Raw genomic sequence first — 24,097 nt, 5'->3', positions numbered from 1 at the left:
CATTCCGTCCTATAGGGTTGATAAGGGTCAACTCAGTGGCACTGGGTTTGGGGTAGGTGCCAGTTGGAGTTTCTGGGTGGCACAAATACCTACCCAGAGACTCCTCAGAGGGCAAGCCTGTTATTGTGCTTCCAGAAGGTCACAGCCGTTAGAGCAGTGGTTCTCAACCTTCCTAGTGCTGTGGCCCTTTAATACAGTTCCTCATGTTGTGATGATCCCCCCATATAATTTTTTGTTGTTGTTGTCACTTCATAACTAATTTTGCTGTTATGAATCGAGTGACCCCTGTGAAAGGGTTTTTTAACACCCCCCCAAAGGGGTCGTGACCCACAAGTTGAGAACTCTGCTTTAGTAGATAGTATACACCAAGTATCCCTGGTGGCATACTGAATTACATATTGGGCTGCTAGCCATAAGGTCAGCAGTTCGAAACCTCCAGTCACTCTGGTGGAGGAAGATGATGCTTTCTGCTCCCATAAATATTCAATCTTAGAAACTCACAGGGGCAGTTCTACTCAGTCCTATATAATCGGTAGCAATGAGTTTGGTTTTTGGAAAGCATTAAGTTGAAGTTAGTACAACTTGATCAAGATAAAGGATGACCTAAATACACAATAATAAGCAATTATGTAGGTAAAAGCCACAACACATAGAATTTTGCAACAGTAATAACAACTTAAAACTGTATTTGGTTACATATGTATGCATATTTTTAAAATCGGTTTTCCACCAAGTTCTTGAAGTACATTCATTGTGTGTGTGTAAAGAGATGGACATACAGTAGGACTACATAGGTGATTTTGTGGGTAAATGTAACCTTATGTGTGCTGTTTATATTCACATATAAGATAAAGCACGTAGTGGCAACAATTATAAATACTTTCTAGATATCTTATATTTCCCAGGCTTAGGTTTGAGGGCTTAGAAAAGTAATCTCAGGAGCAATTTGGTCATTTGGTATAATATAGCGTAAAGATAATGTTCTACATCCTAGTTTGGGGAGTAAGGTCCTTAAAAGTTGGTGAATTAGTCACTTAAGATATAATTATTGTTCTGTATGTATTTGAAACAAAAGAAAAAGAATGAAATCAAAGACTCAAAAGAAGAAACTCGTGTACAAGACAAATCGTCTACATAAACCTGGACTGCACCTACCTTAAGACCTGAAACTAGATATTGCCCAGCTACCCCTGTTCCGCTCTTGAGTGCCCAAGCCAGGGAGATGCAATAGATGATCCGTGGTACAATGGGGGGTGAGGGGTGTAGAACAAAACTCAAATTCCTAAAAAGCCAGAAACGAGAGGAAAACACCCAAAACTCAACCCATTCCTAGCGTTCCGTCAAAAGAATGACTCATAAAATAAACATTACCTATGATTCCTGTGTTCCTTTATAAACAGTCATCTTACTGAGACGTAGGAAACAACATTCACCTTTGACAAAAGATGAGAAGGCAACTGCAGCTAGATTAATGGACAAAGAACAACCTGAATGAGAATGATGACCCATTGTGAAAAGTGTAACCAGTGTCACTGAACATTATGCATAGAAATTGTTAAATGAACCTAACTCCGATGTAAGTTTTCTCCAAAACCACAATAACCACAAAAAAACGTGTGTTTCGCAATTATACTTTGACACCCCGGGTGTGAGTGACCATGAGTCTGAATCGATGGCCAACTAGTAGCAACAGGTGCTAATACGAAAGCCAGATGCTAGGACTAAATTATCTTCACACATCTCTCAGTTGTGCCCTCTTAAAGTTTCTCTTACTGGGAGAGATTTCCAGAAAATAAATCATAAACCATTGACAAAATCGCAAATACAATTGAGGACTGAAAATGAAATGATAGAAGAGTGTAAGGTCATTGAGAAAAACCTAAATTAATAGAAGTTACCATGAGCTGGTAAAGCTTCCGGGGAGGCTACATATAAACTGAGAGCTAAGGGGGTGAAAGAGCCAGTGCAGAAGCCGCAGGGCACAAAAGTTATTCAGCGTCCTGAGGACCAAGGGAAGGCCGGAGTGGCTAGAGCTCAGTGAACTAGAGTAGAGGCATAAACAGGCCATAGGATTCATCACAATAAGGAAGTCCCCCCTCATGTGTGCTTGTTGTGGTTTTGGAGTGAACTGTAGCAGATAAAGATGTACAGCTGAATAAGTTATTTTAAAGGGAATACGTAGACCTTCTACCTGCGGTGCCATAGCAGCCCCTTATCTTCATAATTTCCTTTTTAAAGTGCCTTGGGAAACTGACTAATGATATTATCTAATTTATATTTAAGAGGATCTTCAGTTTTCATGTATGTGAAATTGGGAGCAGCCAGGGAAACGGGAAGACTTGTGAGTGTGGATCAGAAATGATGGTAGCCTGCACCAGGGTGGGGACAGGATACATGGAAGGAAGATGGGGAGTCAATATTTATTTAGGAAGTAAAATGGACTTTTCTGGCTGAAGAAACAGATGGGATAGCTAAAGAGAAGGAAATATTAGTATTCTACCTAGTGTCCAGATTGATGAACAGTGATTGTGGGGCCATTAACTGACTGGGGAAGTCTGGGGTAGTGATGAAGATGGAGTTAAAAATTAAGAATGTTTAGGTCAAGTAAAATTTGAGCTGAGATAGCTAAAGGGGAGATGTCAAGTAGGTCATTACAATTTGCATATAATAGAGATGTAGCCTTCAGGTTTAATTTAGGAGTTGTAAGCATAAACAATACTTAAATCTGTAAAACAAATATTAGGAGATAACAAAGAAATGGTGCCTATAATTTGTACAAAGGTCACCTTCAAAAAGAACTTGGGAAAGATGTAAGGAAAAAATTATTATTTTGACTTAATTTTTTTTAATTGTGTATGACAGTGTCAACAAGATTTTTTAAAATATTTGAAAGAAAATATTTGTAAAATACTTAGCTGGCAAATTCTTGTTAAAAACGTAATGTGTGTTACATAGAAATAAAAAGGATTTTAAATGGAAAATTGGACAGTAGAGACTACTGAAAGTAAAGTAAAATTAACATGAAGAAATGCTCAAATTCAAGAGTACTTATGGAATGCCAACTAAAATAAAGTATCTTTCATCCAGGTGGTTCTGTTTCTTGGAATGCACTATAAGAAAAAACACCGTATACACACAAAAAAACAAACATGAAAATGTTTATTGCTATATTTAATATCACAGATGATCCTAATGTTCAGTTAAATAAAATGAAGGTCTGTGTGTGCTGAAAGAGAGATCTTCAAGTATTGTAAAGTAGGACAAAGTAATGAAACAGATTTTGTTACTATTTTTAATGGACATTTACTGTAATGTATAGATAGATAGATAGATTTAAAAATATCTGAACCATAGTTGCGGAGTGGGTTATACATTGGGCTGCTCACTAGAGTGTCAGCGTTTGGAACTCGCTAGCTGCTCAGCAGAGAGAGATTTGGCTTGCTGATCTCGCAAAGGCTTGACAGCCTCACAAACCTAAAGGGGTAATTCTACCCTATCCCATAGGGTCACTGTAAGTTGCCATTCACTCAGTGACAGTAAGTTTGGTTTGGTAAGCACATAGAGGAAGAATCTAAAAAAGCATCCTTAAATTTGATGACTGATTACATTCAAGGAGGATAGGAGTCATTGATATTTTTAAGGAGCCCTTGTGGTGCAGTGAGTTAAGTACAGGATTGTTACCTTTACGGCAATTCAGACCCATCGACTGTGTGAAGGAAGAAAGGTGACCCTGTCCACGTCGGTTAGGTTATAGGCGCAGAAACCACGTGAAACTTCGGCTCTCTTTGAGAATAATTTCTGAATCTGAATTCCCTCAATGGCAGTGAGTTTGCCTGGCCTAACTTTTCTTTATGAATTTCTTGTGTAGTTATAAATTATTCTTGATCTTAATTGCTATGAATTTTTGGTTAGTGTAGTTACCCTAATAAATCCTAAGTGCTAATAAAATTTAGTTTCCCTTGACTACATATTGAAAATTTATCGGTTGAAACGGAAAAGATTAAAAGGGAGTGCCTAGTTATTTTAAAGAGAATTAGAGAATATTATAAAGTGATCACAGTAGTGTTTCGGTTGATAAAACTGGCCTCAAACCAATGTTTAAATATAATACTCTAATATACCTGGATACCATAATGCATTCAAAATCTTGAATTTTCCGGATTTTTAAAGTGTTCTTTTTTTGTGTCCTGACAGCTCGACACTTCATGCATCAGATCATCACAGGAATGTTGTATCTTCACTCTCATGGGATATTACATCGGGACCTTACACTTTCTAACATCTTACTTACACGTAATATGAACATCAAGATTGCGGATTTTGGTTTGGCAACTCAATTGAAAATGCCACAGGAAAAGCATTATACGTTATGTGGAACTCCGAATTACATTTCACCAGAAATTGCAACTCGAAGTGCACATGGACTTGAATCTGATGTTTGGTCCTTGGGCTGTATGTTTTATACATTACTTATTGGGAGACCACCTTTTGACACCGATACAGTCAAGAATACGCTAAATAAAGTCGTGTTGGCAGATTATGAGGTGCCACCTTTTTTATCAAGAGAGGCCAGAGACCTTATTCATCAGTTACTTCGTAGAAATCCAGCAGATCGTTTAAGTCTGTCTTCAGTATTAGACCATTCTTTTATGTCCCGAAATTCTTCAACAAAAAGCAAAGACTTGGGAACTGTAGAAGACTCCATTGATAGTGGACATGCCACCATTTCTACTGCCATGACAGCTTCTTCCAGTACCAGCGTAAGTGGTAGTTTATTTGATAGGAGAAGACTTTTGATTGGTCAGCCACTCCCAAATAAAATGACTGTATTTCCAAAGAATAAAAATTCAAGTGATTTTTCCTCTTCGGGAGATGGAAGTAGTTTTTATACCCAATGGGGAACTCAAGAACAAGAAACCACCAGTATTGGAAGAGGAAGAGGAATGCAAGATAGAGAAGAAAGGCCACATTCTCGATACCTTCGTAGAGCCCATTCCTCCGACAGATCTGGCACGTCTAGTGGTCCATCTCGAGCAAAAACCTGTACAATGGAGCGATGTCACTCAGCAGAAATGCTTGCAATGTCTAAAAGATCGGGAGCAGATGAAGAGAGAGTCTCGCCTATGAACAGCAATGCCAATGTCTTTCCCTTCTTGAAAGAAAAAGCATCTCATGGTCCTGCATCTTTTGAAAGATCTGACAACGATCAAGCACTGTAAGAATATATTTAAAATATTTAAATTTTTGGCAAGTATTAGCATAATGTGAAGCTATATCTAATTGAAAGTAGGGGAGTTGTTAGGGTAAGGAATACGTTTTCTCTGAAACCTTGAGATCTTCCTGGGGTAATTCTCAATTATGATTGTTATTTTTTTAAAGAGGAAAATCAGAGATTTTCAGTTGTGGGTCAAAAATCTATCTTAAAATTAAGTATAGATATTCATGAATGTATACATCTAATACTAAAGACTTTTTGTTTCCTTTTATGCATATAGAGAAAAGCTGAGCCTATCTAAGTATAAATTGTAGAAGTATTCTGGGCAGTTCAGTTATATTTAAATCACGAGAAATCTCCCCATCTATTTTCACTTTTAAAATTACCAGATAATTTTTCAATTACTTATGGGATTTGATTTTATTCTTTTACACATTTAGCTTCAATCATCTTGGTCCAAGAAAAACTCCCTTTCCATTTTCAGACCAGACATCTCAGACTGAAGTGGTTCAGCAGTGGTTTGGAAATCTACAAGTTAATGGTGAGTTTTTGATGGAGTGTTTTAGTGAAAAATTGATGACTTGAACAGTTAACAAGCATTACAAAGAACATAATGTATTTTTAAAAATCATTTTATTAGGGGCTCATACAACTCTTATCACAATCCATACATGCATCAATTGTGTAAAGCACATTTGTACATTCATTGCTCTCATCATTCTCAAAACATTTGCTCTCCACCTGAGCCCCTGGTATCCACTCCTCATTTTTCCCCCTTCCTCCCCGCTCCCCCTTCCGTCATGAACCCTTGATAATTATTTTGACATATCTTACACTGTCCAACGTTTCCCTTCACCCACTTTTCTATTGTCCGTCCCCCAGGAAGGAGGTTATATGTCGATCCTTAAAATCGGTTCCCCCTTTTCAACCCACTCTCCCTCCACCCTCCCAGTAGAACATAATGTATTTTCAATAAAGTAATATAAAATATAGTATAATAAAGTGACACTATAGATCAGTGGTTATCAACCTGTGGGTCGTGACCTCTTTGAGGGTCGAGGGTCGAGCGACCCTTTCACAGGGCTCACCTGATTCATAACAGTAGCAAAATTACAGTTATGAAGTAGTAATGGAAATAATGTTATGGCTGGGGTCACTACACCATGAGGACCTGTATGAAAGGTCGCAGCCTGAGGAAGGCTGAGAACCACTGGCATAGCTGTAATCACTATTGACATTGAGTGTTTACTATAAGACAGCCACTGTTTATAGTGCTTTTAAATGTATTAGTACGTTCTCACCAAAAATGTAGAAGATATTCCCATTTGTTACAGTTGAGGAACTGTTAGTACACAGAGCATAATTTTTCCAAGCTTCGCAGCTATTAGGTACCAAGAAGTCTGTGACAGGGTTTATTCTTCATTCCTGTGCTCTTGCGATCCTCTTTGTAATAAATACCCATCACCAGTACCTATAAAATATTGCAAGATACTTGGTCTTATTTTTAAGTAGGAGTGGATCCAGACATTATGGTTTATTAAGAAGGTTTACTTAGATTTCACATAGGCTAACGTATACCACTGCTAAAACCTAAACATCTTTAAACAGCTGTCATCTAAGTAATTGGATGTATATATATAATTTGAAGTTAAAGCATTCATCATTAATGGACATGACAGTCACAGAAGGTGAGCTGGAAAATAATGAAGGAAAGGGGAGAGAGTAAAAAAGAAGCATATGGAAAGGAGGAGAACATTTTTTATTAAGTATTATGTCACATCACAGACAAAGATGATATAATGGCTGTAATTTAAGCAGAGTTGTTGTATAATCTCGAGTTAATTCCTTCTTTTGTGTGTGTATTATTTTCAGGAGCCCCAAAGGGAATTAATATTTTCAAATGTGGTAGTTGAGGTTGATAAATTAAGTTTGTTTTTTTTAAACCATAAGACTGTTGTAGAATTAATCTTGCTCTTAATCTTCTGTTATATTTACTACATAAGCTCACCTTATAACGTGGAGATATCTGAGCTAGAAAAATAACTTTGTCTATAATTTTCTGGTAGTCCTGCTAAAACTTAAAAATACATTATTTGATAATAAAATATTTTTGTCATAATGGGAATAGAAAAGGTCATTTAAGGGGGAAAAGTTGCAACATAAGTTTCTAGAGTTTAACATTTGAAAAATTGCTTGTAGGGTAAGGACTTAAAATTAAAATGTTCATGTGTAAACTCAACATTATAGAAACTACAATTGGTAAAATTCATTTGGTTAGATTTTAACAAGAATTTTTGTGTGGGGACAGTACATTTATAACATTTAATATTAATAATTCAACCCTATTTCTTTTTGCTTTTAATAGCATCTTTCCTAAGAAATTTACTTGCTTTTCCTGTATAGAATAATTGCCTCTCAATTCTTTTCAAATTTGTTTTTGTTGGATCATTGGTAGTTAGTTGTTCCTTGTTTTAGAATTAGTAGGTAACCAGAGGGATACTAGTTTTTCATTAAATTGAAGAAATAATTTTATAGTAATAGGGTTCTGTCTTAAACTTAAGAGTAGTAAAGGTGTCCTTTCTACCTGTGGGCTTAAAATGTCACTACTAGGCGCACCATTTTATTATTCTGTCAACCTACTAAAGGTTTTTTGATTTGTTTGTTTTCATTAGATTGTATTTTTTGTCTTTTTAAAAAAAGCTATTATATCTGTTCTCCCAGTAAGTATGTCCCTTTTTTGTTTGGTCTTGGCTCTTTCATTATTCACTAAATTGCTTTGTTGTATGTATATTATAGCTCATTTAAGAGAAGCTACTGAACATCACGGCATTACCCCAAACAGAGATTTCCAGGGCCATCCAGATTTCCAGAAGGACACACCAAGAAATGCCTGGAATGATAGAAGAGCCAAAACCAGTCCTGACGCTATGGACAATGCACATTCTGTAAAACAGCCGAATCCCATGAAATACATGCCTGCACTTCAGAGTACGCCTGAGATGATTCAACAGAAATCTGTCTTTGGTTATGACCCTCTTCCGGAACAAAGCAAGACTAGGGTGATGGAGTCACCATCAGGTTATACATTACGAAGCACTACCTCTCCTCTGACTGCTCACAGATTAAAACCAATCAGACAGAAAACCAAAAAGGCTGTGGTATGTCTGTTATTAAGTTACTATGTGGCATTTTTCTCTAGAATTTCTTGTTTCAGTATTGTCCATAGTGTTTTTAAATCCCTGATAATATGCTGGTGACATAGTGGTTAGTGTTGGGCTGCTAATTATGAGGTCAGCAGTTCAAAACCACAATTCACTCCTTAGAAGCTTTCTATTCTTGTAAAGAGTTAGTCTCAGAGACCCATGGTGCAGTTCTCCCTTGCTCTATAGCAGTGGTTCTCAACCTGTGGGTCACGACCCCTTTGGGGGTTGAACAACCCTTTCATGGGTTGCTCGATTCATCACAGCAAAATTGCAGTTATGAAGTAGCAACAAAAATAATTTTATGGTTGGAGGGTCACCACAACATGCGGAACTGTAATAACGGATCGCAGCATTAGGATGGTTAAGAATCACTGCTCTGTAGGGTCATGATGAGTCAGAATTGACTTTCTGGCTGTGAGTTTGGAGTTTTATAGTGTCCCTCGCCTTTGGGGTGTGCATGAGAAACTCACCGAAAAGGGGGTAAAAGGATTGGGTAGATAGCAAGTAGCTCTTGTTTCCCTTTGACTACAGTATGCACTTTTTTTGTCACCTTGATTTCCACTCTACAACTTTTTAAGAGTGCGTCCTGGGGTTTCCAAGGTCGTGAGTCTTTATGGAAGCCGACTGCTTCATTTTCTCAAGAGTGGTTGGTGGGTTCGCTACTATAATACTAGGGCTCCTTCTGACGAGTTTAAGAATGTAAGTTGATACGATGTTTTAAATTATTGATAGCAACAAATAAATATTCAACTAATAGTGGCTATCCTGTTAAATATTCTATTTGTAATTGTGATCACCAAATTAGTATCTAATATGAAAATAAGTTAAAAAGTTGTGCGTTTAACGTATTAGGTGTCATCGAATTGATTCCAACTCACCCCTTGACCTGGATCTGTCTGTACCATCGTCACAAGTCTCGCTGTATGTGAACCCACTTTGTATCTACTGTATAGTCTCTCATGAGCGTTCCCTTTTGTCACTGATCAAACTTCACTGAGCGTGGTGCACTTTTTCCAGCGACTGGTCTCTCTGATAACATGTCCAAAGGGTGTGAGGCCGGGTCTCACTTCCTCACTTCTAAAGAGCACTCTGGCTGCACGTCTTCCCCGAGGTGTTTGATCCCTGGCAGTCCCTGGTAGCGTGATATTCTTCACTAGCACCATGATTCACATTCAGCAGTTTGTCCTTATTCATTACCCAGCTCTCACATGTGCATATAAGGAGACTCACAAAGACCCTGGCTTGGGTCAAGTACATAGAAATCTTTATTAAACAAAAACACCCTGTATGAAAAAAACAAACAAACAAACAAAAAAAACACCCTGTATGAACCTTTTGTTTCTTGACATATGCCATCTAAGTCTTTTTAAAAAATCATTTTATTGGGGGCTCATACAGCTTTTATCACAATCCATACATGCATTTCATTGTGTCAAGAACTTCTGTACATGTTACCAACATTTTCAAAACATTTTCTTTCTACTTGAGCCCTTGATACTCAGATCAGCTCATTTTCCTCATTGCCCTCATCATTCTCAAAAATATTTGCTCTCCACTTAAGCCCCTGGCATCAGCTCCTCATTTTCCCCCCTTCCTTCCCTGCTCCCTCATGAACCCTTGATAATTTATAAATTTACTATTTTGTCATATCTTATGCTGTCTGAAGTCTCCCTTCACCCACTTTTCTGTTGTCCATCCCCCAGGGAGGAGGTCACATGTAGATCCCTGTAATCGGTTCCCCCTTTCCAACCCACCCTCCTGGTACCGGCACTCTCACCACTGGTCCTGAAGGGTTCATCTGCTCTGGATTCCCTGTGTTTCCAGTTCCTATCTGTACCAGGGCACATCCTCTGGTCTAGCCAGACTTGTTAGGTAGAATTGGGGTCATGATAGTGAGGTGGGGGGTGAAGCATTCAGGAACTAGAGGAAAGTTGTGTCTGCCATTGTTGCGACCCTGGCCATCTAAGTCTTCACGTATCTGAAGGCAGTGTGTCTATTTCTCTAACTCCTAAAGAATGCTATGCTCTGATTTATACCGTCAAATGGCAATGTGACATTTCTTGAGGGACTCAAATGTATTATGTGTTTTGGGAACAAAAAGAGGTCTGAGTGGACAAGGTCAAGGCTGTAGGGCAGTGGTTCTCAACCTTCCTAATGTCGCAACCTTTTAATACAGTTCCTCATGTTGTGACCACCCAACCAGAAAATTTTCATTACTCCTTCATAGCTATAATTTTGTTACTGTTTTGAATCAGGCGACCCCTGTGGGTCGTTTACCCCCAAAAGGGTCATGACCCACAGGTTGAGAACCACTGCTGTCGAGGATGGGATAAGGTTCCCCAATGAAATTCCCTTACGACAGTGCTTACAGAATGAATAGGTGCTTGTCATGCTGGGCAAACAGTCCTCAGTGCCATGTTCTTGGCCTTTTCCCACCAGTGCAGTTCTCCATTTTCTTAACATTTCTTTGTCATCAACCTCCGTGATCATCCATCTTGTTATTCAAGAAAATCTGTCATAATTGCTGCTTTGGAATTCCAAGGAAACTATCTCCACAAGCAGAGCTGACGCTCCTCAAGTATAACTGGCCCAGCAAATCCGCTCGAAAGCCATGGTTCTGATTGACATTTTTTACGGCACCCTGAGGAAACTAAGATGAGTGTATTGCTGAGCGAACTTGTCTGCAGCCAGCCACTCATCACAGAGATATGTTTAAGTGTACTTGGAATAAACCTATGCTTGTGTAAACTAGAACGCAGAGTGATACTTTCTGACTTATTCTCATGTCTTTTGCTTCCCCCACCCCTATAGTTTCACACTAGTCTCCAAAATAAAGAATATATTCTAATTTTCCATCTGAAAATTAAACTTTAAAAAGAATATTCCTAATAGAGTTTTAAAATGTCATGTATGAAATGGGAATGGTGGTGTTTTTAAAAATTCCGTCTTCATCTGTTTGGCCGTTTTTCCCCCTGTCAGTAATAGGTCTTTGTTTAGCTGACTATTGTCTTTTCAAAGTCCTTAATCCCCACCCTACCTTCTGGCTTCATTTTTCTCATTGGTTTTCATTTCACACCTCATTATACATTCTTATCTCTGTGCCTTATGGTCTCCAGTTGTACTCAGATGTACCTCTGATCCAGGCTGTTGCACCTAGTGAAGCACATATTTGATTATTTTAAGTTCATTCCTGCCATGGTTAAGTACTCTTTTTTTTTCTTTTTAAAGTATAAGATATTCTGGTAAACAAGAGAATTGTTATTAATGGCTGTTTGTTTTTTAGGTGAGCATACTTGATTCAGAGGAAGTATGTGTGGAGCTTCTAAAAGAGTATGCATCTCAAGAATATGTGAAAGAAGTTCTTCAAATATCTAGTGATGGGAATATGGTAATGTGGATTTACTTTATTATCTTGTAGATTCAATCATCACCTAAATGTTTACCGCTATAATTCGTTCTACGGTGACTTTTTTTTTTAAGTTTTAAAAATTGGCTTCCTAAAATAATACTGTCTTTAGAATTCAGACTCTGAAATAGCATGTAAATTAATGCAGCTTTATAAAAATAAAAACCGGTAATAAATGTCAATCTAAATTTTGGGCTTTTGTTTAAAGTGACTAAACTTGTTACTTTTAAGGATAATCCACAGTTTTCAATAAAATAATAATCAATATTACATGTAAGTTTGTAATATTTAATAATAACATGTGTTCTAATTTAGCATTATATAATTAGAGTTCTTTTTTGGGGCCAGATCACTATTTATTATCCACCCGATGGAAGAGGTTTTCCTCTTGCTGATAGACCGCCCTCACTTACTGACAACATCAGTAGGTACAGTTTTGACAACTTGCCAGGTATGGAACTTTTCTACGGAATAAATTTATCTCTTTTTAGATTTTTATTTACATCATATGTGAATATGATAGGCTCTGAATATTTTTACTTCATTCAGGTTGCTGATCATGTTCAGGTATTTTATAGTTGGTGAGATGTGATATGCTTTATTAATCACGTTTTCAATGTTTATTTAGTTAGTAAGATTAGCTTAACCATATAGCACAGATATCATTTACGTACTTGTTTAGTTGGAATAGTCACTGTGCTACCTAAATGATCATTTTAATTTATATTCTGGTTAGCCAAATTTGACTCCTACCTCAGGTTTATAGGTCTTAGGGATTGAGGAAGTACTGAGCAATGAGACCTTACAGGTAAATTATAAGCCTTTTTAAAAACAGTATGTAATCTAATCCCATTAAGAAATCAAATCTGTTGTATAATAATGTTAAATACTCCAAATGATCATTGTTACAGACACCAGCAAAATTTGTTTTTGTGTATCAGGACTATAGCTCCATACTTTACCAACATTAAAATGAGCAACTTTCTTAGAAGTCAGTTGGTTTTGAAAAAGTAGATACATTTTCAGGAAAGAAGTATTAAAAACTTTCCTAGAATCATTACCTTAAATTAAAATCTGGAATCAGTGATTTCAAAAGAAAAATTTTTAAAAATCATACTAGTCATTGAATAGATTTAGTAACATATTTCTTTGGGAACTTTCTTATGGTGCCTTCATTTTTCCTTGAAATTTATAAACTTAGGTTTATTGACATTTTGTTCTATAATGGGATTATAAACTTATCAACTTAATGTTTAGGGACAAGTAGAAATAAATATTAAAAGTATATTTATGGAATGTATGACAACTCAACAATATCTTATATATAGTTTTGCATGTATCCCTCTAGAAAAGTACTGGAAAAAATATCAATATGCTTCAAGATTTGTTCAGCTTGTAAGATCTAAAACTCCCAAAATCACCTATTTTACGAAATATGCGAAATGTATTTTGATGGAGAATTCCCCTGGTGCTGATTTTGAAGTGTGGTTTTATGATGGTAAGTTCCATCGAGGGATGGGAGAGAGAGAGAGAGAGAGAGAGAGTGTGTGTGTGTGTACACACACATACATAGCGGTACATAGTAATTATATGGTATAGAGTGCTGTTTACCAAATTCGGTTGATTAAAATTTTTATCTATCCCTTCCTGAAAACAACTTAATGTACACTGTGTGTATCATTCCTCTTTTCAGTTTGACTTCAGTTTCATGGCATCAGATTGAGAGTTAAAAATAACATGAAATAATTAAATCCTGTTTCCTGTTTGGAACTCAAATGAACACATGTCAAAATATGAGGATTATAAAAATGGGGAAAGGCCAGCTTGCACCACAGAGAATCTTATTTTCTAAATATATTTCATAAAGATGACTAGCTTTTTAATCTGTAAAGCTCCCTGTGTCTTGGAACCCACAGTACACATTGTAGCTATTCTTCAACTATGTTTTTGTATCACAGCAGTTCCTTTTTTTTAATGGCATAAAAAGTTATCAGGCTTAAGCCATAAATATGTAGGGGGAAAAAGGATGGCTTATATATATTAAATCCTTTGAGAACCTCATTCTGTTAATGGTCAGTCAATACTGTACAAGCAGCTCTGGCGGCACTCCAGCCTAGGCATGAATTAGTCTGCCAGCAGCAAGGTCAGTAGTACAGCCCGCCAGCTGCTCCACAGAAGAGCGAGGGGCTGGCCTGCTCCTAGAATGGGTTGCCTGCTTCTCTGAAGCCCTACTTAGTGTCTCTGCGAATGGGAGCCAACTTGATGGACGTGATAATGAGTGTAGTGTTTTCATAGATGTGTCGTAATGTAATGCTTGGTAAAGAATGTGAATATAGGACTTTTTTTTTTTTTTTTTTTTAGGGGGGTGGGTGTTAGGGTTAGGGTTAGGGGGGTGGGGGTTAGGGTTAGGGGGGTGAGGTTTAGGGTTAGTGTTAGGGGGTTAGGGGGGTTAGGGTGAGGGTTAGGGTTAGGGTTAGGGAGGTTATTGTGGGGGTTAGGGTTAGGGTTACGGTTAGGGGGGTTAGGGTGGGGGTTAGGGTTAGAGTTAGGGTTAGGGTGGTTAGGGTTAGGGTTAGAGGGGTTAGGGTTAGGGTTAGGGTGGTTAGGGTTAGGGTTAGGGTTAGGGTGGTTAGGGTTAGGGTTAGGGTGGTTAGGGTTAGGGTTAGAGGTAGGGTTAGGGTTAGGGTGCTTAGGGTTAGGGTTAGGGTCGAATATAGGACTTTTAAAAGAAATAATAAAAGGGAAGTTTTCTGTGTGCTTTAGGAGCCAAAATACACAAAACAGAAGATTTAATTCATGCGATTGAGAAGACTGGGAAATCTTACACCTTGAAAGGCGAAAGAGAAGTTAGTAGCTTGAAAGAGGAAATGACAGGGTATTTGGACCATGCCAATGAGGTGTGTATCTACATGGAATATATTTTTATTCAAATTAGTAGTGATTATAAATGGCATGATGGAAAGTACTTCTCTCTTGAAACAGAGCCACCGTGTTTGTTTAGCATTGGAATCTGTAATTTCTGAAGAGGAAAGGAAAAATGGAAGTGCTCCCTTTTTCCCAATAATTATAGGAAGGTAAATATTTCAAATGTTTTATAGAATTTTTTTAAGCAGTTTAATATTTTCTTTGTAACAAGTCTTTTGTTTTCTGTGAATTGAAAACTTTAAGGGAACATATTTCATTTTAACATGCCTTTCTCTTTCAGAAAACCTGGAAGTACCAGTTCACCTAAGTCCCTATCACCTCCTGTGGATCCAAATTACTCAATGAGAGAGGCAATGAGGATGCATAGTGCTACTTCTGTCAACCAGGCGCCAGTGCTTAACCCTTCGGTAAGTAAATTCATGAAACTTTGACTTCAAACTGGCAATAGTTTCCTAATGCCCTTCAGTGGAAATTTAAACTACTTAAACCTTTCCCCACTTAATTTTCTGCTTCCACCTGGTCACTTTACCTCGCATTTTGGCTGCTTGTATCTCCATGACCATCTTGAAGTTCTTTGAACAAGCCAGACTGCCTTTTCATACCCTATGGGCTTGTCTTGCAACTCTTTTCCTTGGCTCCATAACTTCATATAGCTAATTCTCTCTCATAAATCAGATTTGCTTTCTGTTTTTTAATAATAGTTTATTATGTTTTCAAATAAGATGTACATCTTAGATTTCCATTTGGCAGTTTTTATGTAAATTGTTCATTGCTCTTAAATTAAAACATTTTCCACAATATGTCAACATTTTCTTTAATTGCTTCCTAGTTATTCCGTGTCCGGTGCTCTATTTGCCCTGCCCATGATCTTCTCACCTTTGCTTTAGAATAATTTGATGGCCTTTGGTTTCATATATATCGGCGGCTCTCACCCTTCCTAATGCCGCATCCCTTGAACACAGTTCCTCGGGTGGTGGTGACCTCCAAACCAGAACATGATTTTTGTTGCTACTTCAGAACTATAATTTTGCTACTGTTACTAATTGGGCAACCCCTGTGAAAGGGTCGTTGGACCCTCACAAGGGTCGCGGCCTACATTTTTTAATCGAGAATCCGATTCATGAGTAATAATGGAAAGTTTTCTGTGTGCTTCTGTTATTTTGCTAAAATATGACCTTGAGTTTGTTTTAGTTAAAGGTGTAGAGGGTGTTTTAGGGAGTCTTCTAGTCTCAGTAGTGAGTCCAAACTTGTTTAGAATCTGGATTTTGTTCTGCATTTTTTCCTGTTCTGTCAGGACCCATGTGTTGTGGCCCTGATCAGATGATCAGTAGTGGTACCCAGGCATCATCTGACTGTTCTGATCTCAGGGTAGATGTTCAAATCTCAGCTCAAGTGTTGCTTCCCTGAGACCCAGCCCAACCCCTAGGGCACAAAGCTAAATATAATCATAAGTATATTGTTTTTACTGGTAAACATCATACATTTCCTGAATTTAATTGTAGGCACATGATTAAATAAGCGTATTTTTACTTAGTAAATTCACGATAGTGATGGCTATTATTTTAAGCTTTTTAAAAAAATCTTTTTATTGGGAGCTTGTACTATTCTTATCACAATCCATACATATATCCATTGTGTCAAGAACATGTATATTTGTTGCCATCACCATTCTCAAAACATTTGCCTTCTTCTTGAGCCATGTTTAAGCTTTTTCTTTTATTAAGCTGAAGGTTGACAGCAGCTCATGAGTTTTATAATTAATAGTTTATACATACTTATTTCAGCTGATCCATTTCCATCCCTAATATGTGCCATCACGTCTTCCTGTCCATGTTTCCTGTTTGTAGCCCTCTTCTTTTCTTAGCCCTCTATCCATGGTTAAATATCTTTTTTATCTTAAATCTTTTTCCTTTTATTCAGTTTTGTCACATAATCCACATCACACAATTCAATCATTCCATCATGTCAAGAAGAATTGTACATATTATAACACAAGCAATTTCAGAGCGTTTTCTTTCTTTGTTCTCCCTGTTGACTAAATCACCTAAAATGAGCTGTGTAATCATATTCAGTTCTAGTGCTCCCCCCTCCCACCTTCACTGTTTACTTCCAATGTTCCCTCACCCTCCCCATCTCCCCACTGTCCACCTTACATCCCCTCCAAATGCTTGCATCAATTATTAGCCCTATGCATCCACTCCTTCCGTGCTTCATAAAGAACAAGAACTAAATGAAGTGGTAAGGACAAAACCATAGCAATATAAAGATATACCACAAGGAGCAGGAAAGAAAAGACCTGCATCAATATCCAAAAAGCCAGGATCAAGCAAGAGATCCTTGCACCTAGAACAAATTCAGGGTGGGTGTAGAGGGGTCAACTGGCCAAGTATCAAGTTTGATCCAGCCTCATCAGGAGGACAGTGATCCTGTGTTAGACAGTAAGGCTGTTCCAGACTTTGCCTGTGACTAGATGGGATCTGCCAGAGGCTTCCTCTGACTAGATACCTGCAGATTGGTTTGGGGCACCCACTGTCCTCCACAACCTTCCACAAATTGGGTGTTCACAATTGTACCTCTGATACTTTTTCCTTTGTCATATTTGAATTTTGTACTTGTCATTTTTGGATCACACAAGCTGTTAGCTTAAAATTTTCAATTCTAATTTAAAAAAATAAATATTTAAAATATTTTTAAATTAAAAATGTTCTTGTTTTTGTTGAAATTGTTTGTTTGCTTGTTTTTTGCTGTTGAGGAGTAATGTCTTCCTGTCCTTTACTGTTTGTAGAAGGCTAATAATGAAGAACGTGACCTTACAGCTGCAGCTTCTGGAACAACCATCTCTTCTTCTAGTTTAAAGCATTGTCTTCCCAAATCAGCACAGCTTTTGAAATCTGTTTTTGTGAAAAATGTTGGTTGGGCTACACAGGTGAGAAGTTCCTAGAAAAATTCATTTTTCTGTTTGAATTTGTTTTGGTTTCCATAGTAATTCGATAATTACAAAAATTGTTGTTTACACCATTGTTAAAATTGCTTATATCAGTAAGCCTTGTAATGTATTATTTTTTACATGCTTGAAAAATTCTGGATATTGATAATAACAAATTGATAAAACGTCCCTGACAAAACCAATCCCATTATTACAGTCACTTTCAACTCACACCGACCATGTAGGACAGAGGAATACTGCCCAGCAAGATTTCCAAAGGTGGAATCTTTTTTTCATTAAAAGATTATTATGTTGGGATCTCTTACAGCTCGTATAACATTTCATACAGCATTGTATCAAGCATATTTGTACATATGTTGCCATAATTATTTTCTAAACCTTTAATTTTTTTTTTCCAAGCCAATCGGGTGAAACCTTTAATTTCTATTTGAGCCCTTGGCATTGGCTCTTTTTTTCCCCCTCCCTATCCCCCTGGTGACCCCTTGAGAAATCATAAATTATTATTTTTATATCCAAAGGTGTAATCTTTATACAGAAGCAGACTGCCACGTTTTCCTCTACCTTTGGCTAGTAACAGCACATAACTGTGCCCCCTGGGCTTTTTGATAGGGCTTATATGTGCCCACATTCACCCTTTTTATTTTGAAGTCATAATAACGGCTAATGAAAAAGAATGCAAAGTGATGTCAGGAGCATGTTTTTGGCAGGAAAGCATTTGTGTGTGTGTGTGTATATATATATATATATATGTAAGTTAAGGCCACAACAATTTTCAACCTTAAACGTTTGTTTAGATGTTAATATTTGCCATGTTTTTCATATAGTCTCATTTACACCCCAAGATAACAGTGAAGTTGAAGGTATTTTCTGTTGGAGATAAGGCTATTAGGTCTCATAATGATCAATTGACTTGAGAGTAATCCTGTTAAGTGTTACACGTCCGTTCCGAGTCATACTGCCCTCTGTGCTGCGGAATGAGCACTGCCCCACCCTGAGCAAGGCCACTGCCGGCCAGCCTGCCATTCCACTCCTTGAAGGGCCTTTACCAAGCACAGTAATCTTCCAGGGACTCAGTTCTCCTAATGAAATGTCCAGAGTACATTCTTCTAAGGAACATTCTGCCTTTACTTCTGAATCTGCCTTGAAATTTCAGTAGTTTCTTATCAGTGTACTGTTTCAGTTATCTTTACCATTTTACTAGCATTGATATCAACATCTGCATTTTATTAAACTCCCTTTTTTTTGGAATGGATGGAAATTTGGATCTTTGCTTTTTGATCCTGAAGCCTTGGTTTTTTGCCAGTTCCTTCAGTGTAGCTCAGAAACATCTTCCTTCAGTACCATCAGTCCTTAATCATACGTTACTTCTTGAAATGGTTGAACATTGATCAGTTATTTTTGGCAGAGTGACTGTATTCCATCTTTCTTTCCCAAACCATTTTATTCAGAGATAATCCAGATATATCATTCCATAGTTCAGTCACATCGAGCACTATTGTACAGTTGCTACCACAATCCATTTCAAAGCATTTTCCTTCTATATTTTTAAAATCATTTTATTGGTGGCTCATACAGCTCTTATCACAATCCATACATCCATCCATTGTGTCAAGCACATTTTTACAACTGTTGCCATCAGTTTAAAAACATTTTCTTTCTACTTGAGCCCTTGGTATTATTTCATCCTTCCATCTTTTTTTTTAATGTTTCCTGTATCATTTAATATTTTCCCCACAACATTCTTCAGTTCTTCAGTAATTATTATGACTCAAAGCTTGAATTTTCTCTGCAGTTATTTTAGTTTGAAATATAATGAGAGTGTTCTTCACTTTTGATTTTCTAACTCCAGGTCTTTGTACATTTCTTTATAATGCTTTACTTTGTCATCTTAAGCTGCCTCTGAGATTTTTTGTTCAGCTCTTTGTCGTCATCATTTTTTCCATTAGCTGTAACTGCTCTGCATTCAAGAGCAAGTTTCAGATTCTCTGACATCCACTTTGGCCTAGCTTTCATTTCTGCCTTTTTAATGGCCTTTTTGCTTTTTTTGTATATGGTATTCCTGATGTCATCCCACAACCCATTATGTCTTTGTTCAGTAGTGTTCATTGTATCAAATCTGTTCTTGAAGTAGTCTCTAAATTCAGATGGGATATGTGCAGAGATGTGTGTTAGCGCTCATGGACTTGTTTTAATAATCTTGAGCTTCAACTGAACATGTATATGAACAGTTGATAATCTGTTTCAAAGTAGGCACCTGGCCTTGTCTTGGTCATTCACACTGAGCTTCTCTGTTGTTTCTTCCAAAGTTTGATTCCTCGGTGTTCCTTCTGGTGAAGTTCACACGTGTAGCTTGCCTTTTATATTGAGAAAAGGTGTTTGCAATGAAGAAATTGTTGGTCTTGTAAAATTTAGTCTTGCAGTCTTTAGCTTTAAACAGTCTTTAGCTTTAAATAAAGATATCTTAAAGTCCTTATATTCCAGCTACCAGTCCTTTTTGTTTCCAACATTCATGTTTTAATCAATGATAATTATCAGTGCATTTTGATTTCATGTTTGATAGATTTCAGACTGAAGAAGTTGGTAGAATTCTTCAATTTCTTTATCATCAGCCTTAGTGATTGGTGTGTAAATTTGATTGACAGATAACTGAATTTCCTTGAATGTATATAGATGTCCTGTCACAGTTCTTGTACTTCAGGAGACTTCTTGAAATGCTCATATTCTTTTTATGATGGATGTGCTGTCATTGTGTTCCTCATTCCCAGGAGTGTTGCGTTTCAGAGGGTCTTTGGCTGTCATTTCTGCTCACTTGTTCCTAGATTACTGATCTTATAAATTTTCATGTTTGACAACTTCCAATATTCTTGCACTCCACATTCCAACTTGTGCTGAGTATCGCGCATCCTCAAATAAAGATCACCAAAGCCTTCCTCCATCAGTGGCATCAGTGTTGACTCTGGCTGAAGAGGCGGCACTTTCTCAGTCATCTGTTGAGTGCCTTGCCACCTCAGGACTCATCTTTCAACACTGTCTCAGTGTTCCATGCTGCTCTCGGGGTTTCAGTAGCCAGTATTTTCAGACGTACACTAAAAGGTCTTCTCTGTCTGTCTTAGTCTGGAAGCTCTGCTGGAAAGTTCCCATGGTGGACAGGTACAAACATCCATTAATCAGAATGTGGACTGTACACAATATGACAATAAGCACTATGAATATACACACAGGAAACTGGGAGACCATGATGATTGGCCTGCTGGTATCTGAAATACCACTGGCAGAGCTTCCATGATCACACCTGCCCCCCAGTCTACTACATGCAACACGGACAAACCGTCGTACGTGATTTTGCACTCTTGAAATTGGTAGAAGTGTACATTTGAGTGTGATGACTGTGGAGCCTGTCTCTTTTCTACTTTAGTATATACCACCTTATTTGGAATGACACATTCTAAATAGTAAAGTTATGGGAGCCAGTTTCCAAAGCTAAGATGTCTGTGACAAAGTGTTGCTATGATTTCCTCGATCGCTTCTTGGCTTGAAATACCCTCTGAAAACTGAGAAAGTGACTAGATAGATATCTTAATGAAGTTAATGGTAAACAGGATTTGTATTTTTAATATTATAGTGCCCTACCTATGACATGAGTAACCTTTAAAAGAAATGAGTATCCTCAACACGACTATCATTACAGCCCGAAATTTGAAGTTACTAGGGAGGTGTTTTTCTACTTTTGCAAATTTGTTTTAAAAAGTACTTTTTAGGAAGCTGAAATTCTCTACTACCTCTTAGTTTTTCATGCTTACTCTCTTTTTAGTTAACTAGTGGAGCTGTGTGGGTTCAATTTAATGATGGATCCCAGTTGGTCGTGCAGGCAGGAGTGTCTTCCATCAGTTACACATCACCAAATGGTCAAACAACTAGGTATGTTCATAAATGTTAGTGAAGTGTAATTCTTTGTTAGGAGTCATATGTTATGTGGTCTTTCAGTGTGTATTTTGATTGTATTGGTTTAGAGCAAGTGGTATGGCTCATTCACTCCACATGTGTCTTGGTTTTCTGTAAAATTATTATTCCATAGCTTAATAACTAGGTTGGTGATTTGACCCCCTTTTAGAAATAGTAGACTTCTAAAATCTAAAAGGTTTATTTAAAAGAATATAGAAATAAGGAATCTGCCTTTTAAGGGAAAAACTAGTTATTTTTCCAATGGAAGACTGTGTCCCATGGTCTAATATAAAATAATTAATGTTTGTATGCATTTGATATTAAAATATGTGCCAGGCACAGTGTTAAAAATGCGGTTTCCACATGTCGGTCCATGGAAGAGAAGTAGAATACTAAGAACACCAGGACAAACATGCGGCTTCATGAGGAGTGGGTGTTACAGTACAAACATGCGGCTTCATGAGGAGTGGGTGTTATAGAGGAAATAGTTGGTAAATAGAAGGTGAGGGTTTCTAGACATTTTGTTTTTGTTGTTAAATGTGTCTCTCTTGCAGTGCCATTATTTAAAAACTACTCTGCTAGTGAGAGGCTTTGTTCAAAGCTCTTTCAAATGCTCCAGAATGTGGACGGATACAAACATAAAAGGAGTAGAGCTTGTGCTTCCAGGATATATATTCAAATTTTACATGATATTATTTGAAAATTAATGACATTTTAATATATATATATTTACAATGTGATTAGATTAGTATTTTAGTTAGAATTAGGGCCTTTGATCTTAAAGAGTAGTCTAAATTTTAGCTTTATTTAAAAATGATAAATCCAGTTCAAGTTTTTGGATATAATTTTTATTTATTATTTAAATATCTCTAGATATTGGTCTATTTTAAGAGGAAACAATCAGTATGCTTAACTTTTTCCCTCAGATCATTTTATTAGAACATAATCCAGATATCATACCATTCAGTAGGTTGGTCATATCTGTGTTGTACAATCTCTACCACAATCATTTTCAAAATATTTTCTTCCTTGTACTCCTTGATATCAGCTCCCCATTACTCACTTCTTCCCCTGCTGTACCCCTCATGAATGCTTATTCTAGTTATTGTTTCTATAGATTTACCAAGCCTGGGTTCATATAACCAAGAAACATAAAAAGATAAATTTATATAGAGTCAAGAACACTACCAACAATAACAAAATACAGCACAGATAAGCCCCAATCTGGAAAAAAGAATGAAAAACAAAAACAGATCAAGCTGAAAGTATATCCAAAGGGCGATCACTGACACTGTTTTAACCATTCAAGGCAGAGTGATCATTTTAATCTACTGTACTCTGTACATGTCTTTCAATCTGGTAACCAGGTTATTCCCGGGAGGCGCATTCCCTTGGTAGATTCTGCAAGCTTCATTTGATGTAGATAGCTAGTCTAGTGACTCTGTAAGAGTTTTCTGTAGAATCTCTTGTCACTGAGGAATCACTAAAACGTATGTGGAATTTCTGGTACTCATTTGAACCAAGTGATTAAGTTTCTAATGATATTCTTTTTGCTTCACTTAGGTATGGAGAAAATGACAAATTACCAGAATACATCAAGCAGAAATTACAGTGTCTATCTTCCATTCTTTTGATGTTTTCTAATCCAACTCCTAGTTTTCATTAATTAAATCTCCTTAGATATATAAGCTTAATAAATAACGTTGTTGGCTTTCAAGTAAATTGACTTTTTATTTAATTTTTTTCAGAAAGCCTTTCTACTAAAGAGATTTTTAATCTGTACTAAGTTATTCAAATCACAACAAAACAGAATGAAACGTTGAGTCACTTATAAAATATACTAGTCACAGATAAAAATAAATTGGGAACCTAACTTTGCTCTTAGAACTTCCCCCAAACTTATTCTGTTCATATATTTGTATTGAACAATCTCCTAAATGCAAAATCACAAATAATGTGTGATGTTTATAGTTTTTTTATTTTTTCCCTATATTTTAGACATACTAAGAATCATGATCAAAACTTGCTGGAGTGTTTTTCCATTTTAAACATGTAAATAAAATATGTATTTATGTTACAAGTTAACATATGTAAAAATGTATATTTGTTTTATATTTATTTTTGTAGCACCAGTTTCTGATGAAACATTTCTGCAAATGCATTTTATAAAAAATAATAAATGCAGTGATAAGTTACTTTATCTTTTGACTTATTTAATTAATCCCTTTCTAAAGTTATTAATGAACTCAACTATATATTATTGCCTTTATATATAGGAGGCTCTATTCATTTAAAAATTAATTTTGTAAATGATAAATATAGATATATATTGTTTTTCTATCCTTTTCTAGAAATGTACATATTGACTGATGTATGCACGGATAATTAGCATCAAAAATCATTATCTGATAATAGGGTAATTGTTCCTAATAAAAAAATTCTTAAGTAAAATTGAATAG

At 36.7% G+C, this 24,097-nt stretch overlaps 1 protein-coding gene across 1 annotated transcript in view; it reads left to right on the top strand.

Moving 5' to 3' along the window:
* The window catches only part of PLK4 (polo like kinase 4), a 28,907-nt gene extending 5,133 nt beyond the window's left edge, over window positions 1-23,774 (top strand). The window contains exons 5-16 of the mRNA XM_075543819.1: window positions 4,195-5,215; window positions 5,656-5,756; window positions 8,012-8,373; window positions 11,702-11,806; window positions 12,173-12,275; window positions 13,173-13,322; window positions 14,588-14,721; window positions 14,807-14,898; window positions 15,030-15,156; window positions 17,535-17,675; window positions 21,508-21,614; window positions 23,202-23,774. Coding sequence (XP_075399934.1) covers window positions 4,195-5,215; window positions 5,656-5,756; window positions 8,012-8,373; window positions 11,702-11,806; window positions 12,173-12,275; window positions 13,173-13,322; window positions 14,588-14,721; window positions 14,807-14,898; window positions 15,030-15,156; window positions 17,535-17,675; window positions 21,508-21,614; window positions 23,202-23,304 — 2,546 coding nt within the window. The 3' untranslated portion in view covers window positions 23,305-23,774. The remainder of the gene's footprint in view (window positions 1-4,194; window positions 5,216-5,655; window positions 5,757-8,011; window positions 8,374-11,701; window positions 11,807-12,172; window positions 12,276-13,172; window positions 13,323-14,587; window positions 14,722-14,806; window positions 14,899-15,029; window positions 15,157-17,534; window positions 17,676-21,507; window positions 21,615-23,201) is intronic.
* The last annotated feature ends 323 nt before the right edge of the window (window positions 23,775-24,097 follow it).

This window comes from Tenrec ecaudatus, chromosome 3, assembly GCF_050624435.1.
Source record: "Tenrec ecaudatus isolate mTenEca1 chromosome 3, mTenEca1.hap1, whole genome shotgun sequence".
NCBI classification, from domain to species: domain Eukaryota; kingdom Metazoa; phylum Chordata; class Mammalia; order Afrosoricida; family Tenrecidae; genus Tenrec; species Tenrec ecaudatus.
Note: the sequence above shows the minus strand (reverse complement) of the source record. Positions and strands in the feature narration are given on the sequence as shown.